This window comes from Orussus abietinus, unplaced genomic scaffold, assembly GCF_000612105.2.
Source record: "Orussus abietinus isolate OABI.00-Male unplaced genomic scaffold, Oabi_2.0 scaffold251, whole genome shotgun sequence".
Lineage (NCBI taxonomy): Eukaryota > Metazoa > Arthropoda > Insecta > Hymenoptera > Orussidae > Orussus > Orussus abietinus.
The window spans coordinates 76-14,959 of NW_019394399.1; the positions used below are offsets into that span (position 1 = coordinate 76).

The window sequence follows — 14,884 nt, forward strand, 5'->3', positions numbered from 1 at the left end:
TTGAATGAAATCTACGAGACATCTTAAAAAATCTGTCGCTTGAGATATTTAGCAATGATTACAAGGAAATGTTTAGAAATTATTCTGTGCTACCAGGGATGTATTAAGAATAAAATGAATGCTGCAACGTTATATGTAGTGTCGTGCTAAATGTATCGCATATACGAACCATCTAATCGGTAATTGGTTTCGTATAATAATTTAATAATTTTGTACATAACATTTAAGTCTCCATGAGGAACGTCGCATATATTTCGTACCTCTTTAAAAATTCATTTTACTTTTACTACAAGATTAGGATATATTAGTTGAATGTGATGGCGATAAGTTTAAAACTGCTGCAAAATAGAAAAGTCATGTTTTAATGTCGACGCTTTAACATACGAAGGTAAAATAAGTTGTGAAAGTTTGAACGTTCGCGGTAGCATTTTTATAATAAGAAAATAATTAAGTTACGCTAGAGAGCTGAGCTAATGCTGAACAAATGGGATTAAACGTTGATTTAATATGATTACTAGGGCAGCACTCGTTGCAGAGGCTTCTTTCGCATTTTAACGGAAACCAGTACTATCCGATCGTTGATCGGCACTAGTTTAGTGAAGGTTCTTGTGTTTTCAGTAAGAGAAAACTGGTTCTCCCGTTACCTTAAACAATGGGGAAGGATGATTCGGAAACAGCAGCTTTGAAGAAAGAACTGGAGGATCTGATTAACAAATGCAAGGTTAGTGTAATAGTGGTTTTAAGGAGAGGAGGAATTGTTGCCATTGCATCATGTTAAAGTTACACTCCTGTAAGGATTCCTCAACTCTGAAAAATTATCAAATTAAATTCGTTATTTCGTCGTTGCTTTCCAAAGTGGTCAGAATTGTTATATTGCAATTTTTTTTGCAAATATGGCCGAATGTAATTAAAATATAATATATCGTGTAAGTACTAACGTGAAGATTGAAATATCATTTTCAACGCTACAGGAAGACCAGAAGAAACAACAAGATGCAACATTAGAAGAGACATGCAGCGGCCTGGCTGATGCTCCAAAAGTTAAATTATCCACCAAAAAATTACTAAAAGGGCACATTAACAAAGTGAACTCGGTACATTTCAGCGGGGACAGCAGGTTGGTTAAAGAAATTTCTAAAACGTTACGGGATTATTCAAACGGAGAAATGCTATATTTATCTAACGCTTCTATTTTAACGCTATATTTATTTCACGCTTCAAGAAGCACGGCAGCTCTCTAAATTTAACCCAAATTTAAATAATTACTTTAAGGCATGGTTTCGTTCCAGAAAAATTGTTTCTGATATTTACGCAGTTCCCAAAAAATAAATTTACAGGACTAAGCGGTACCATGTTCAATCTTGCGAATTCATTTAATATGCTATTAGAAGAAACAAATCATTTTGTGTGGATAGGCACTGTGTTACTGGATCCTTGGATGGTAAACTGATAATTTGGGATTCATGGACTGGTAATAAAGTACAAGTAATTCCCCTGCGATCAGCTTGGGTGATGTCGGTGGCTTTTGCCCCATCTGGAAATTTCGTTGCTTGTGGAGGAATGGACAATATGTGTACCATATATGACGTTAATAATCGAGATTCAACGGGATCAGCAAAAATTGTCCGAGAGTTGCTGGGTTACGAAGGTTTCTTGTCCTCCTGCAGATTTCTTGAAGACAAGAGGATCATCACGGGATCGGGTGATATGAAAATGTAATTTCATTTTAGAAAAGAACAAGTGTCTTTCTCCGACGCTCACTGATTCTTTTATCTTTTTCTCTCTAGATGCATTTGGGATTTGGAAGCCAACAAAAAAACGACCGATTTTTGTGGTCATGCTGGTGATGTAGTCAGCATCAGTTTGTCACCTGATGGAAACACTTATCTTACTGGTTCGGTTGACAAAACGTGTAAAATCTGGGATTTAAGGGAGGAAAAAGCGAAGCAAACTTTCTTTGGACACGAGGCCGATGTTAACTCCGTTTGCGTAAGGAGTGAAAGTGATATATACAAAATTGTGTTTAATGTCAGTCAAAAAAGTAGATTTCGCGGTAACAACCTAAATGCCTTTTTGAATCAAAAGGTGATATAATCAGAGATGTAGAAAAATCCGTACAAATTTAATTTGACGTTTCATTAAGTTATTTAGTAAAAGAGAGATGTTTATGATATATTTATCAGTTTCAATATTTATTTGTCACTCACGCTTCGATTTAAGGGGATGTGAAAGTGCCACCTGAGCAGTCAATCATTCGTGAAACTTTTCTCCGAACTGGATGCACCGAACCGTTTCAAATTTCACTACGTGAATATGAAATCGATGAAGAAGGTCCCGGCACCCATGAAATATCATTTTTATAAACAATTTTACCAACATCTATAAATACATTTTTTACGATTGAAATATCATGGATGTAAGGACCTTTCTTATAGCTTCCATTTTCACATTGTAAAGTTTGAAACAGTTCGGTACGCCCAATTTGGAGAAAAGTTTCGTAAGCGAGATCACTTTGGCGCCACTTTTACATCACCTTAACAGCACTTCGGTTCTGCTATAATTACGAGCAGTATAGGCTCTGACCAAGTAAATATTAATTATATAATTATTTTACAGTTTCATCCTTCAGGCCAAGCGTTTGTAACAGCATCGGAAGACAAAACGGCTCGAATCTGGGATTTAAGATCTGATCAACAATTAGCAACTTTTAAGCCACCAAACTCGCAGCCTGGCTTTACATCTTGTGGTCTTTCCTTTAGCGGTAGATTCATATTTTGCGGAAGCGATGATAATTCAATTCATATATGGGATACGCTGAAAGTTCAACACAATGGTAGGTGAAAAATATGTAGGTAATTAACTATACGGAATGTTATATTCATCAGAAACCATCCTAAACAGTACGTTTAAACGCTACCAAAAAGTATTGTATCGTGTACTTAATATAGCGTTAAATGTAGTATGAAACAATTAAACAATCCTTTAACCGCATGCGCATAGAATTAAAAGAACCGATTGCAGACATGATACAATGTTATAGTATTGACACAAATTATAATACGCCATCTATTAATCCGTTTTTCTTTTTAAGGTGTTTTATCGGGACACGAAAACAGAGTGACATCGCTAAGTGTAGCAGGAAATGGAATGGCAGTAGCTAGCTGCTCCTGGGATCAAAATGTTAGAATCTGGGTCTAGAGAAGAATATTATTGTACCAATTAATTGACCCATCTTGAGCAACAACCGAAATATGTAATGTTTCACGCAACAAAGATATTCGTGTTTTATTTAATTTGATATAGTCATTTGATGAATTGAACTCACATTTCAGGAAATGTAAAAAACTAACAATTTATATTCTACGAAACCTGTTACTGCGTATTATTATGTAATTCCCAATTGTTGACTGAAAATATTAAGTTCCACTGCATTGTAGTTAGATTAAGATATGATGGAATCAGAACAAAGAATCATGACTGTGGTATCGATTCATATATTGTTGTTTATTACAATTTTCTATCACATGACCACATTTCTGAACGTATTTCACTGTAAAACAATTTCAACAGAGACATTGCAGTAATGGTGATACGATAGAAATTTAGTCACGTCGCCTTTCTCTGTTTACATGTATATTATTTATAAATAATAATCGTGATACTTATAATAATGACGGTAATAATAACCATGATGGAGAATCTTAATAATAATGCACTGTTTGAAGATATCATTCATTGGTTTCGATCTTCACCTAGTTATATGAATTGAAAACTGTTTCTATATCGGGTTATCCTAGCACAGAATAACGCTACATAATTTATCATGGAATACTATCTATTATTCCTCAATTTTGTGAACAATATAGTAGGGATCTACTGCGCAATACATTTCTGCTATTAGGCATTATACAAGAAGTACTATATTTTCAAAAGATAACAAGGAATTTACCGTGAAAAAAAAAAAATTAGATCAATGCATTTGAAACAATCAACTTAGAAACATTGTCAAGTTTACTATAGGACATTAAAGAAGATTCTTAATTAACATTTACTCATTACTTTGGATAGATTATTCCTTATTCTAAAAATAATACTTCAATCCTCTATTTCTCGTTTTTCTAACGTTGGTGAATTTAGACGCAATCATTATTTCTACTAGCGACGTAGTTACAGTTTTTCTTGAAAAATATTTCTCTCTTCCTCCGATCTCGAAAATACATCGTAAGTGGATTCAAATTCGACCGTTCATTGAGTGACAATTTTCTTTCACTTTTCACTTTTTAAGTAGATAAATTTACCAATCGCCGTATAAACCAAATTTCAAGATAAACCCCTGCTCCAAAGGATCAATATTAAATGAACATAATTCCCAAAAGAGAATGAATTTATTAAAATTATTGAATATTTCGACTTCCTGTATCCTCGCTTGATAGTGTCATTCCATCATTTATCGCCATTGCAGAGTTTAAACTATATATTAATTACATATCTTACGTCAATCCATTTCTGTAAACCCTTTTTAGGCGAAACGGATTTGTATCATACTTCGCTGTTACTAAATCTCGAAATATCGGCAAACCTAAAAGTGGCGACTAGCCATTGCCAAAAGTATCGCAATCGAAAATTTGAGGAAATATTCCTTTACATAATATCAATGACTAGAATACATGTATACGATTACGGTAACAACGTATCGTGCTGTATTTATTGGAAGATTTGGAAAAAATGCGTGCCTTACGGGGTTCAAAAGATGTGGAATAATACGAAGAGTACACGAAAAAACGATCTAAGTCCATAAAGATAAAACTCCAGATTATCCCACTATCTGATGTGCAATACGCTTCACCTTTGCATATTTCAATAGGTTGACTGAAGTGCCAACTAAAATCCTCTAATAAAACAAATTAAATTGCTTAATCTGTACTTATTTATGGAGTAACTACAATTATCTACCAATTGTGTAAACGTGAATTAAATTATTCATTCTCTGCAGTTTTCATGTGATGTGAGTAAAGGTAACGTTCATGGTACTGCTATGTCATTAGCTCGTAAGAATTTTTCAAAATATCCACTGCGCTGACTCGAATAATTCTTAAATCATTCCCTCGACTTAAGCAGAACTCCTTGACTTTGAAAGTACATCGAAGAGAATACTATTTGACGTTCCTTAGATGTTTAAAGACGCAGTTAAACTAGGAATAATAGAATGCTTATCCAAGGCATGATAATAATCATGTAACACAATAATTGGAATAATATCTCTCAACAATAGATCCAAACAAAACACAAAGACCATAATTAATCAATATCGAATGGTCGTCTTGTATTTTTACCATAATACGGAGCATATACACCGTAGTAAAAGTATCACAGAAAAATGCGCTTTATATTATACTGGGCATATGTATAACTTCCTTAGAGCGATGTTTGTATGTACAGTAGGGTGAGGCAAAGTATATTCCGATAAAAAAACAGATAAAAGCGAACGGAATTTCTTTTCAATGTATTGAATCGTGTGTAAAAATGAACTTGAGAGAATATCTCACAAAAATTGGAATGAAAGCAAAAAATGCATAAAATGTTCTTTTTTATGCGCGATCATTAAACTTTATTAAATCAATTGGATTAGTTTACCCTTAAAAAATCATGAATTTTTAAACGTAAAACCTTTCTTTCTTAACTTCGGACTTATCTGTCAATATCCATGAATTTTTACCAATTTTTAATACCAGAACAATTGATCGACTACATTCGAAATTATTACATTTTTGTAAATAAAAAATGTTATTCGTCACTTCTGTGAGATATTCTCTTAAAGATTGGTGTTAATGTCGCACACTAATCCTCCCTAATTATTGCTAGATTAATTCGACAAGCATAATTAATAAATACGACTATACTAAACAGTTTTGGAGTCAGGCTTTGAGGATCTACGACGATCATAAAATCAATAAATTTAACAACGAATCGTTGTTCGACCATCATATACAAAACAAATATAACTCAGTGCACTATCTAAAGTCAAATAATGCGGTTCATTTTAATATAAAATACAAATAATCGTCGACTATTGCACGGTTGAAAACTGCCCGCCTCACGGAAGTTGTCGTTAAAATTTAGGTATACACATTAGAATAACTTAAGTGTTGCTGTACAAAATCCATTGGAGTCTTCCTCTTGCATACTTTGCACGAGTGATTCATTTGGAATTAGCTCTTCTGTTAGCGGGTTCATAATGCAAGCATATGAAATATATCAATATGTTGCAGCAATAGAAAAAAAGTACAAATCATTTGAATACCTCCAATGCATCAAATGCAATTTATGCGTTTAGTTTCAAGTTTAATAGCCGTCTAAGCGAATGAGAAGAGCTACAATGACAGTAGCTCCAGCTTCCTTCGTAGCCCATTCCGTAAATTCTAAATTTGGATCGACACTATCCTTCGCAGGACCCATTGTATACGAACCAGGCCTTACTAACAATTGAAATGCAGTGGATGCATTTACTTTCCTATTCGATTCCGTATCGATATACCTGAAACATAACAATGCGTGTACATTAAAACCACATTTCTTTAATGTAATGATTCAGGATATTAATATAATTCTCTTACGGATATTTGCTGGTAAATTCTTCCGATGCTGCATATTTGATATTTGGTGAAAAAACCACTTGAGGATTCTGATCCTCACTATTTATGCTCGTGGTTAAGTTACTGGTATCCAGTTGTTCCTTAGTTAATAACTCTCCTCGGTCAAGTATCCATCTAGAAATACAAAAAAAATATACTAATAGATACCTTTACTTAATTACTCGTTTCTTTATATACTGTTTCTCAACATTTAATAAACAAGTACTTTACACAACATTTTTTGGCAAAAGGAAACATTTAATTCTGGTTAAATATTTACAATTAAGGTGAAGTGAAACCCCCCCCTCAAATCAGTTGATTCAAATAAGACACTTTCTTTTAAGGGTTGGTTAGAACTGTATGAAGCTTTGATACATGGCTCGTGAGCACCTAAGAATTATTCTGATATTTTCAAAACTTGGATTTCTCAAAAAAGTTGTTTAACTTAACCCAGAACAGAACCAAAATGGCGTCGAGCTCTCATATTTCGATCGATATCTAATTATTGAAGGCTCCTATTATGAGAAACGAAAATGTCAGGACAATTGTATGACAATTTAGAACACTCTGGTAATCGAGAAACTTACATTTGAACGCGATAAAGGCAAAAAAAGTGTCTTATGCGCTTCTATGCTAAAACGATGGTAATATGAGGTCTCAGAGTGAAAACTTAATTGATATGGAAATCACAGATGGCGTAGGGTGTCACGCTGCAGTCAATTAGGGCCCCACAAACCATGAATCCAGGAGATTTCTGGAGTTTTGCTTCAATTTCTTTATAATTATTGCACGAAAACGACCCGTGGAGTATGCCATTTAGTACAATACTCAAATAATTCGACACAGCCGTCAATATAAAAACGAACGCCGGCAACGTAGGTATTTAGAAAAACCTTTTTTTGCTGACATCGATCAAGTTCCTCGACGTGTTTCACTTCACCTTAATAGATTTTTAAATCTCTATAAAACTGTGCATTTACTAAGTCTTGCAACTCTTCTGTGACTATCATATTTCCCTACGTGTCCGATTGGCACACTAGCATATTTATTTCGAGAACATTGGATTCATATTGTATTAATTCTTTCTTTACCTAACCGCATCTAGCCTCGAGCCGTAGAAGGCAACGTGCCATTTGTCTGTAGTACTCTGCGGTATTTGATTAGCATTGATAGACTGTTTCAAAGGAAACCTTGCCCATCCAATAGGAATGGCAAATTCCGCAGGTGGCTCGCCCTTTCTACAGATTGCACTGTCACCTTCGACTTTGTAACAAGAACAGCAATAACACAATACTTCATCATGGGAAAAGAATTCATCGGGAAGTACAAGAGACTTTTTCAAACGCGTGCAAGCCTTTAAATATTCGCACTTCTTTTGTAGCGAAGCAGTTCCCAATGGCGTGGACGGCAACGACGCAACCTGCACGGACAACGCCAGAGGTAAATTGTGCAGGCTGTGACTATGATTGTTTTGACTACTAGTTACCACATTTGTTAGACAGTTATTTGGCACCTGAGCGTGCCTTGCCAAATTCGCTTGCGATTCCTGAGGGCTGCTCGAGGAAGTAGTCAATGAGGTTGAAATATTGTGCAGCCCGCCTTGTAAAGCATTCTGAGTAGGGGCGACATTATTCTGAGAAGCTACAGAATTATTTTGCGTCGCTGCGGAATTATTTTGAGAAGTGGTCAATATGTTATTCTGCAAGATAGAGCTCATATTATTGACCTGACCATTGGATGCAATACTTTCATTTATTGCATTATTAGCGTTTGTGGAATTAATCGCTGTGTTGAGATTCGCCATGTTACTGCTGCTAGATGCTGAGCCGTTCTTAATACTTATATTCGTTGCATTGTTTATTTCTACGTTGGTACATTCCCCCTTAAAGTTCAACACGTTGCTAGAACCATTATGTACTGATATCGCAGTGTTGTGTACTGCTGGGTTGTTGTCCTCGCTGTTATTCTCAGCCTGATTTTGCGAGGTAGCGCTGTTGTCCAGCAAGTTACTTGCATTATCGGCGTAATTCTTTGCTTTGACATTTGCGGTGCTTTTGGCATCGTTGCCCATCTCGGAGCTTGTATCCGAATTATTGCTGTCCGAGTGTACGCTGCTCGACATTGCTTTCGCTTGTACAACGCTGATAGCGTTGAGATTCGAATTATTATTGCTGTGCGATGAGTGAGGATGTGGACTTTCTACGTTATCGCTAGTTGGCTCGTCGTTCAAGTCACTTTGGCTTTGTATATTTAAAGAGAGATTAGAAGGAGTCATAGGAACTGCGCTTTCCTTTTCGTGGCACTCTAAATCAGCCTTTTCCCTAGAATTGTCTGCATCGTCTGCTTCTGTCTCAGCGCACTCGTGAGTGGCTACAATTGCCATATTGTTGGTATCGTTGCTCGAATATACAGGCTCTGATGTCAACGAGACAATTGACACTTGTTCGCATTGCCCATACAGATCGATTACTCCATAGACATAAGGAGGCAAATCCGTGGCCGCTATCCCTTGATCTACTCCGTTAATATACAAATGTAATGTGGAGTCCTCGTCAATCAATAATCCCACTGTGGAACCACTCTGAAGACTTTCCAGATTTGTCCCGTATTTCGTTTTAACCTGTAAAGATTTAGCACATATGATAGTAAAATAGAATAGTATTTAGTAATATTTTACAAAGTAATGTGCATATAAAAACATGTTTAATATATAATACAAAAATAACTCAAAGATCTAATAATGTCAGAACAGATTTTACGAACGTTGACCGCATCAAGTAATATAGAGTATGAAATGTTTGAATTTTTAATAATCTCTTATTCCCTGGTGCATAATCTATCATAAATAAGTGAGGTAATATATTTTACGTATACCTGAATTCATCAAAATTTCATACAATTTTCTTGTTTCTAATATCACAATTAAGAATTATTGACATATCATTATTGAATCTTTAAGAGTACTCACTTTAATTCCATTATGAGACACCCAGTCGCTACATATGATCCATGAGTGCTTTTTAAATCCGAGAGCTGTTAAAGGAAAACTAGCCTTTTCCGGTGAAACGCAAGAAACACCGCATAGCATTCCAGATACCCACCGATCGTTAACTTTGTCAATTCTTACTTGGAACATCTTCCCCTTAATTAAAGGGCGACTGGTCATTACAACGCCTAAAAGAACGATTTAAAATTGAATTAATTATTTCTGTGTTCGTAATACTTTATGAGAGAACTATTGTATAAAAATAACAGAAAAATAGAGAGTAATTTAATGGTAACCTTGATTATAGCTAGCTACTCTTCTTGCGACTGTTTTTCTTTCGAGCTCCACATTTCTGCCATGATTTTCATAAAACTCATAATTCCAATCTACGTCTCCAGTTGACGTAACAATGGGCTGCGTTGGAGTGAGCACCATTTCATTGAATAATTTCGCTTCGGACACTTCAACTGATGTATCCATACCGACGTCGCTAAAACAGAACGGTATAAAATAAACGTACTGAATGATGTACTGAACTGTTTTATGCTCGTTTTTACCTTAGTATTACTTACTTTCTTATTGTTGGGGGCATTGGATCCAGGAGCAATTCTAAAGAATCTTGAAGCCTAAGGCTAGCATTTGGCGATATAACAGCATTCTGTTGTTTGGTGCTGGTTACGCTGACTGCCAAAGTACTACCGAAAAGTTCAATGACAGCATACACTGACTCAGGAACATTTACTGCAGCTACTCCCATGTCTTCTCCATTGACGTAAAATTTTAAATTGCCTTCATGAGTTCGTTTCAATCCAATCTTATCGCCAACACGCAACCATTCCAAACTAGGGCAATAGTTTAAACAAAGAACGTAGTTCTTATGTCTCACTTCATGTCCTAAAATAAAATAAATTTATTAATAAAACTATATAAGAAAATTTTGTCTCGTACTTACCAATTAAATACCAAGAATCAGCAGGAATTGATGTCATGCCTGGAACAAGATTCATAGAAGTCAACCAACTACCGCTCTCATTGCTTAGAACACCAATCCTTAATGACCCACTCCATTCATGTGCAACTTCTTGAATAGTTATTTCAAATAATTCGTTGTTATCTAGAGGAGCCTCGCTTAGTAGAATAGCATTGTTATATTCCCTGCATCGAGTAGCAACAACTCTCTCACTATTCAATTGAATATTCAAGCCTACAGATTCATGGAATTTATGAGTTATTTCTGATTGTGCTTGTGGCTGTATCACAGACGTAGGTTGTTGACTTGTACTATTCTCCGAAGGGAGATATTGTTGTGTCATTGTATCCCTTCTCTCCGGTAGTACGATAGTGACCTGATGAAAACATACCGGTTAAGGCGATGTGAATCATTTATACAACTCCCAAGAGGCTATTATGTACCTGTGCACATTGCCCATATAAATCAATAACTGGATAAACATGCGCTGGTAATCCAGTACAAGCAGCACCTTGATCAATTCCATCCAAATAATAATGTAAAGATGTGTCTGGATGTTTCATTATTCCTATTCGATTACCCTCAACTAATTTATCTAGATCACATGCATAATTATTTCGGAGTATAAGGCCATCTCGCATCACCGTTGACCCAGAGAGCATCCAAGTGTCATGATCGATGTCAGTCATAGTGGAAGGAAATTTCAACTCGTCGGGTCTGATAGCTGTAACTCCTGTATGAAATTATAGTGATAAGCAACAATTTCATACTAATCATTCCATAGCTTCAGAAACAAATTCGTTTTCTCAAGTAATTTTCACGTACCTGCTTCAATAGCACCAGACCATCGATTAACCAATTTGTCAATGGACACTTCAAACATTTCTCCATCACGTAAAGCTCTATTAGCTATTACAATTGCTTCATTGAATTCCCCCAAAGCTCTAGGTCTGGAAGCTGTTAATCCATTGTTTGTGATTCTTGCATTTTTTCCATGAACATGGTGAAAACGAAGGTCACTATAAATAAAATAATACAATTTACAGCAAATTTACAATGGAATAAGTTTTTGAAGGAGTTTACATTTATTCTAATAAGTGATTCATAATGGTATAAGATAACCTAGTATAATTTAAAAAATGTATTGCATACCTGTACAATGTAGTATTACTGAAGCTAGAGTTGTTTGTGGTTGGACTGTAGGAATCAGTGTTATCAACAATCGTTGCTTGCACTGCTTGACCGTATAAATCGATGACGCCATAGACTCTTTCAGGTACACCCATTGCCGCTGCACCTTGATCTGTGCCGTTTACGTAAAAATGTAATGTCGCGTTATCTTTTCTCATTACTCCGACACGATCTCCAACCTGCAAACGATCAAGATTTTGACCATACTGGTCTATTATAGTTGTTCCATTGTGCATAACTCCATTGCCCGTCATCATCCATGTACCAGACCTAGAAGTAGGAAAGGAACTTGTTCATTAAAATAGTAGTACATTATTTAAAAAATGATAACATACGACACCTAACAACTTAACTTACCGAACATTGGTCATTGTAAAAGGAAATTCTAATTCTGTTGGAGAATGAGTAGTAACTCCTATTTCAATAGATCCAGACCACTTAGCGACTGTTTTATCTAGTCTCACTTCGAATAATTCATTTGGCCTTAATGGACGGGATGTTAGTACTACACCATTGTTAAAATCAACTAATGCACTATAAGAAAAAAGTTCTTTCATGATACTGTTATGTATAAAATTAACACGAAAATAAATTAGAACATTCAACTTACTTTGGTCTGTGCGCAGTTCGTCCGTTATTAATGACATCGGCATGTGTTCCACAACATATGTGAAACATTAGTCTATCCAACGGTTCTTCTTCTCCAGTTTCTAAAAACAATAACACATACATTTAAGAAAATTGTTTCTAGAATAAATATACATCTTATTTTATACGGACATAGTCTACTTAAGAAAACCTTGTTACACCTGAGTGAGAATATGAGAAAAATGATGTTAATTAAAAAATATTACACATACCATTCAATCCCTGCAGTTGTAAGGTATTTCTTCTTGTAACTAGATTCTGTTCTTCCCTTTCATCTCGATCAACAATAGTCACTTTTACAGTCATTCCATAAAGGTCTATAACTCCCCATATGCTTGCTGGAACTTTAGCAGCAACTCCTTGGTCAAGGCCATTTATTAAATAGTGAAGGTTTCCATTACTTTTTCTTATCATGCCTACTCTATCTCCTTCCTGATAGCAGGAATAATAAATAAATATATTATGATAATTTATAAGACAAGTCTTTGATACTACTTTGACAATATCCTTTTAATTACCCGTAATTCATCCAAATTAAATTCCCCATATTCTCGCTGTATACCCTTGCCATTAGTTAAAATTCCACAACCAGACATCATAGTTGTACCAGATCTCATATTTGTCATTGTAGCTGGAAATTCCAATGCGGTTGGACTATGAGTTGTAACTCCAACTTCAATGCTACCGGACCACTTGTCAACTAGACGATCAATTCTGATCTAAAAAGTGGTCTATTGGTAATATTCTCATTTTATGTACATTTTCACTAATATTTAATTCCTTACCTCAAATAACTCATTATCTCGGAGAGGTCTGTGAGTCATTACTACTCCATTGTTAAATTCAGCAAGAGGCCGCCTCCTTTCTGCCGTTCTTCCATTATTAGATAATTTAACTAGTGATCCCCCTCTTTCATGAAATCGCAAACGATCCTCACGTATAGCTGCAAGACTTGGATTTTTAGGGAGATTAACATTCACATTGACATTCAAATTAACATTCAAATTAGCAACTATATTTGTTGTCGTTGAATTGGATGCTTCACCAAGGGCATAATCGTTATTTATTTCAGATACGTCTTTTGGCTCAACTGGAACAAGGCCAAGTTGTGGACGAGTTATGGTTACTTGTACACAGTTACCGTACATATTAATAACCGCAAATACTCGTGAAGGAATATTGGTAGCGGCTACTCCTTGCGAAATTCCATTGACATAGAACACGAGTTCATCCTATAATAATTACCAAAATAAAATAACATGAACACAAATTATTCTTTATATCCAAAAGAATAAGTCAATAGAAGTAATGTTCTTACATTAGAAGTCCGCATAACACCAAGAGTATGTCCTTCTTCAAGAGTATCAGGATCGGTACCATAAAGCTCAACAACAGGTTCACCATCGTACACTATACCTGAGCTGGTCATAATCCAAGTGCCATGGCGGAGGTTTGTCGCACAGGCTGGTAATTCCGTAGTTTCTGGATCGCACGATGTTGCACCAATTTCTATACTTCCACTCCATGATATCAACTGAGATACAAAAGGGAAATCTTAAAACGAATTCTCAATATTCGTATATAAAATGCTGTTAAAGAAAAAATACGTCATAACAAAACCATGACTGGAAGTTGTTCTTAATACGATAAAGAGTAATGAAATTCGTATCTGTTAAAATAACACAAATCAGGTACCAGATAAAGCATACACAAAAAAGTTCAAGGCGAGAATACAAATTTTAAATACATTAATTTACTGCACGCATCATTTTTAAAATGTTCCAAATTTGACAAGCACTGAATGTTTAAATGGAAAATCTGATGTGTCATAAAATTTAACAGAGAAATTACAAATTGCATAACCATCGTACACGAGGTATAAAACAACATATTACGTAATAAAATGTTTTCCGAGACGTGGCAATATCAAAATTAAATTAAATCGTTAAGTATCATCTCATGTGCAATCAGGTAAGCACTTGTATTAGGTCGTGATACCTTTTTATCGATGCGCACTTCAAATAATTCATCATCTTTAAGTGGCTCAGCACTAAGAACAAGTCCATAATTGTACTCAGAGAAATTTCTCACGGCGGTACAATTATTATTTATTAAATATACACGATCCCCGCATCTTCGATGAAACATTTCGACCATTTGTGTATACTCTCCCCCTCCACATTCTGAAGGTTCTGCAGATGAGCTGAATCCGTATACCTTTAGAACTGTATGAGAATAGAGCAAAGTGAAGCTATACTAGATTGGAGTATTCTGAAAACATGTTAAAAGAACCAAGATTAATGAATTATAAGAAAAACATGAATTTAAGAATTCCGTTCGAAGCTCCATTTTCTGTAGAACCCAACAGAAATAAATTAAATTTTCCATTTAGAAATTGTCAGCAGAGATGAGATGGGAGATTGCTCACGGCAGGCTCATCTCTGCCACTATATTGGG

The 14,884-nt window shown here is 35.3% G+C and overlaps 2 protein-coding genes across 5 annotated transcripts; one reads left to right on the forward strand and one right to left on the reverse strand.

Annotated features, from left to right (window-relative positions):
- Positions 1-582: 582 nt before the first annotated feature.
- Positions 583-3,463, forward strand: LOC105694716 (guanine nucleotide-binding protein subunit beta-2). 2 transcript variants are annotated; one of them, XR_001103541.1, is made up of 7 exons: positions 583-721; positions 972-1,117; positions 1,416-1,715; positions 1,788-1,989; positions 2,617-2,833; positions 3,092-3,253; positions 3,333-3,463. XR_001103541.1 is itself a non-coding variant. In XM_012415639.2 (6 exons), the coding sequence occupies exons 1-6, from the start codon at positions 653-655 to the stop codon at positions 3,196-3,198; spliced, it is 1,041 nt and encodes a 346-aa protein (XP_012271062.1). In that variant the 5' UTR covers positions 583-652; the 3' UTR covers positions 3,199-3,324. The 2 variants fall into 2 exon arrangements, 1 of the variants encoding a protein (XP_012271062.1); XM_012415639.2 differs by lacking the exon at positions 3,333-3,463 and having other exon boundaries at positions 3,092-3,324.
- Positions 3,464-3,474: 11 nt separating this feature from the next.
- Positions 3,475-14,584, reverse strand: LOC105694715 (neuralized-like protein 4). Of its 3 annotated transcripts, none has more exons than XM_012415636.2 (18): positions 14,426-14,584; positions 13,746-13,961; positions 13,213-13,659; positions 12,946-13,146; positions 12,640-12,859; positions 12,390-12,489; positions 12,137-12,313; positions 11,741-12,049; positions 11,414-11,607; positions 11,032-11,321; positions 10,571-10,964; positions 10,191-10,512; positions 9,915-10,108; positions 9,601-9,806; positions 8,119-9,252; positions 7,724-8,052; positions 6,615-6,767; positions 3,475-6,535 (listed from the first exon to the last, which is right to left on the reverse strand). In XM_012415636.2, the coding sequence occupies exons 1-18, from the start codon at positions 14,582-14,584 to the stop codon at positions 6,343-6,345; spliced, it is 5,238 nt and encodes a 1,745-aa protein (XP_012271059.1). In that variant the 3' UTR covers positions 3,475-6,342. The 3 variants fall into 3 exon arrangements, with proteins under 3 accessions (XP_012271059.1, XP_012271058.1, XP_012271057.1); XM_012415635.2 differs by having other exon boundaries at positions 3,475-6,218; positions 6,302-6,535; positions 7,724-9,252; XM_012415634.2 differs by having other exon boundaries at positions 7,724-9,252.
- Positions 14,585-14,884: the final 300 nt, after the last annotated feature.

Excerpts from the sequence above, each read along its gene's own strand:
- LOC105694715 (XM_012415635.2), bottom strand. The coding sequence starts at position 14,584 with ATGGTCGAAATGTTTCATCGAAGATGCGGGGATCGTGTATATTTAATA. Across the intron at positions 11,322-11,413 it reads GTCTGGTGCTATTGAAGCAG|GAGTTACAGCTATCAGACCC; the intron begins GTACGTGAAAAT and ends AATTTCATACAG. Across the intron at positions 10,965-11,031 it reads TATATGGGCAATGTGCACAG|GTCACTATCGTACTACCGGA; the intron begins GTACATAATAGC and ends TGTTTTCATCAG.
- LOC105694716 (XM_012415639.2), top strand. The coding sequence starts at position 653 with ATGGGGAAGGATGATTCGGAAACAGCAGCTTTGAAGAAAGAACTGGAG. Across the intron at positions 722-971 it reads ATCTGATTAACAAATGCAAG|GAAGACCAGAAGAAACAACA; the intron begins GTTAGTGTAATA and ends TCAACGCTACAG. Across the intron at positions 1,118-1,415 it reads CATTTCAGCGGGGACAGCAG|GCACTGTGTTACTGGATCCT; the intron begins GTTGGTTAAAGA and ends TTGTGTGGATAG.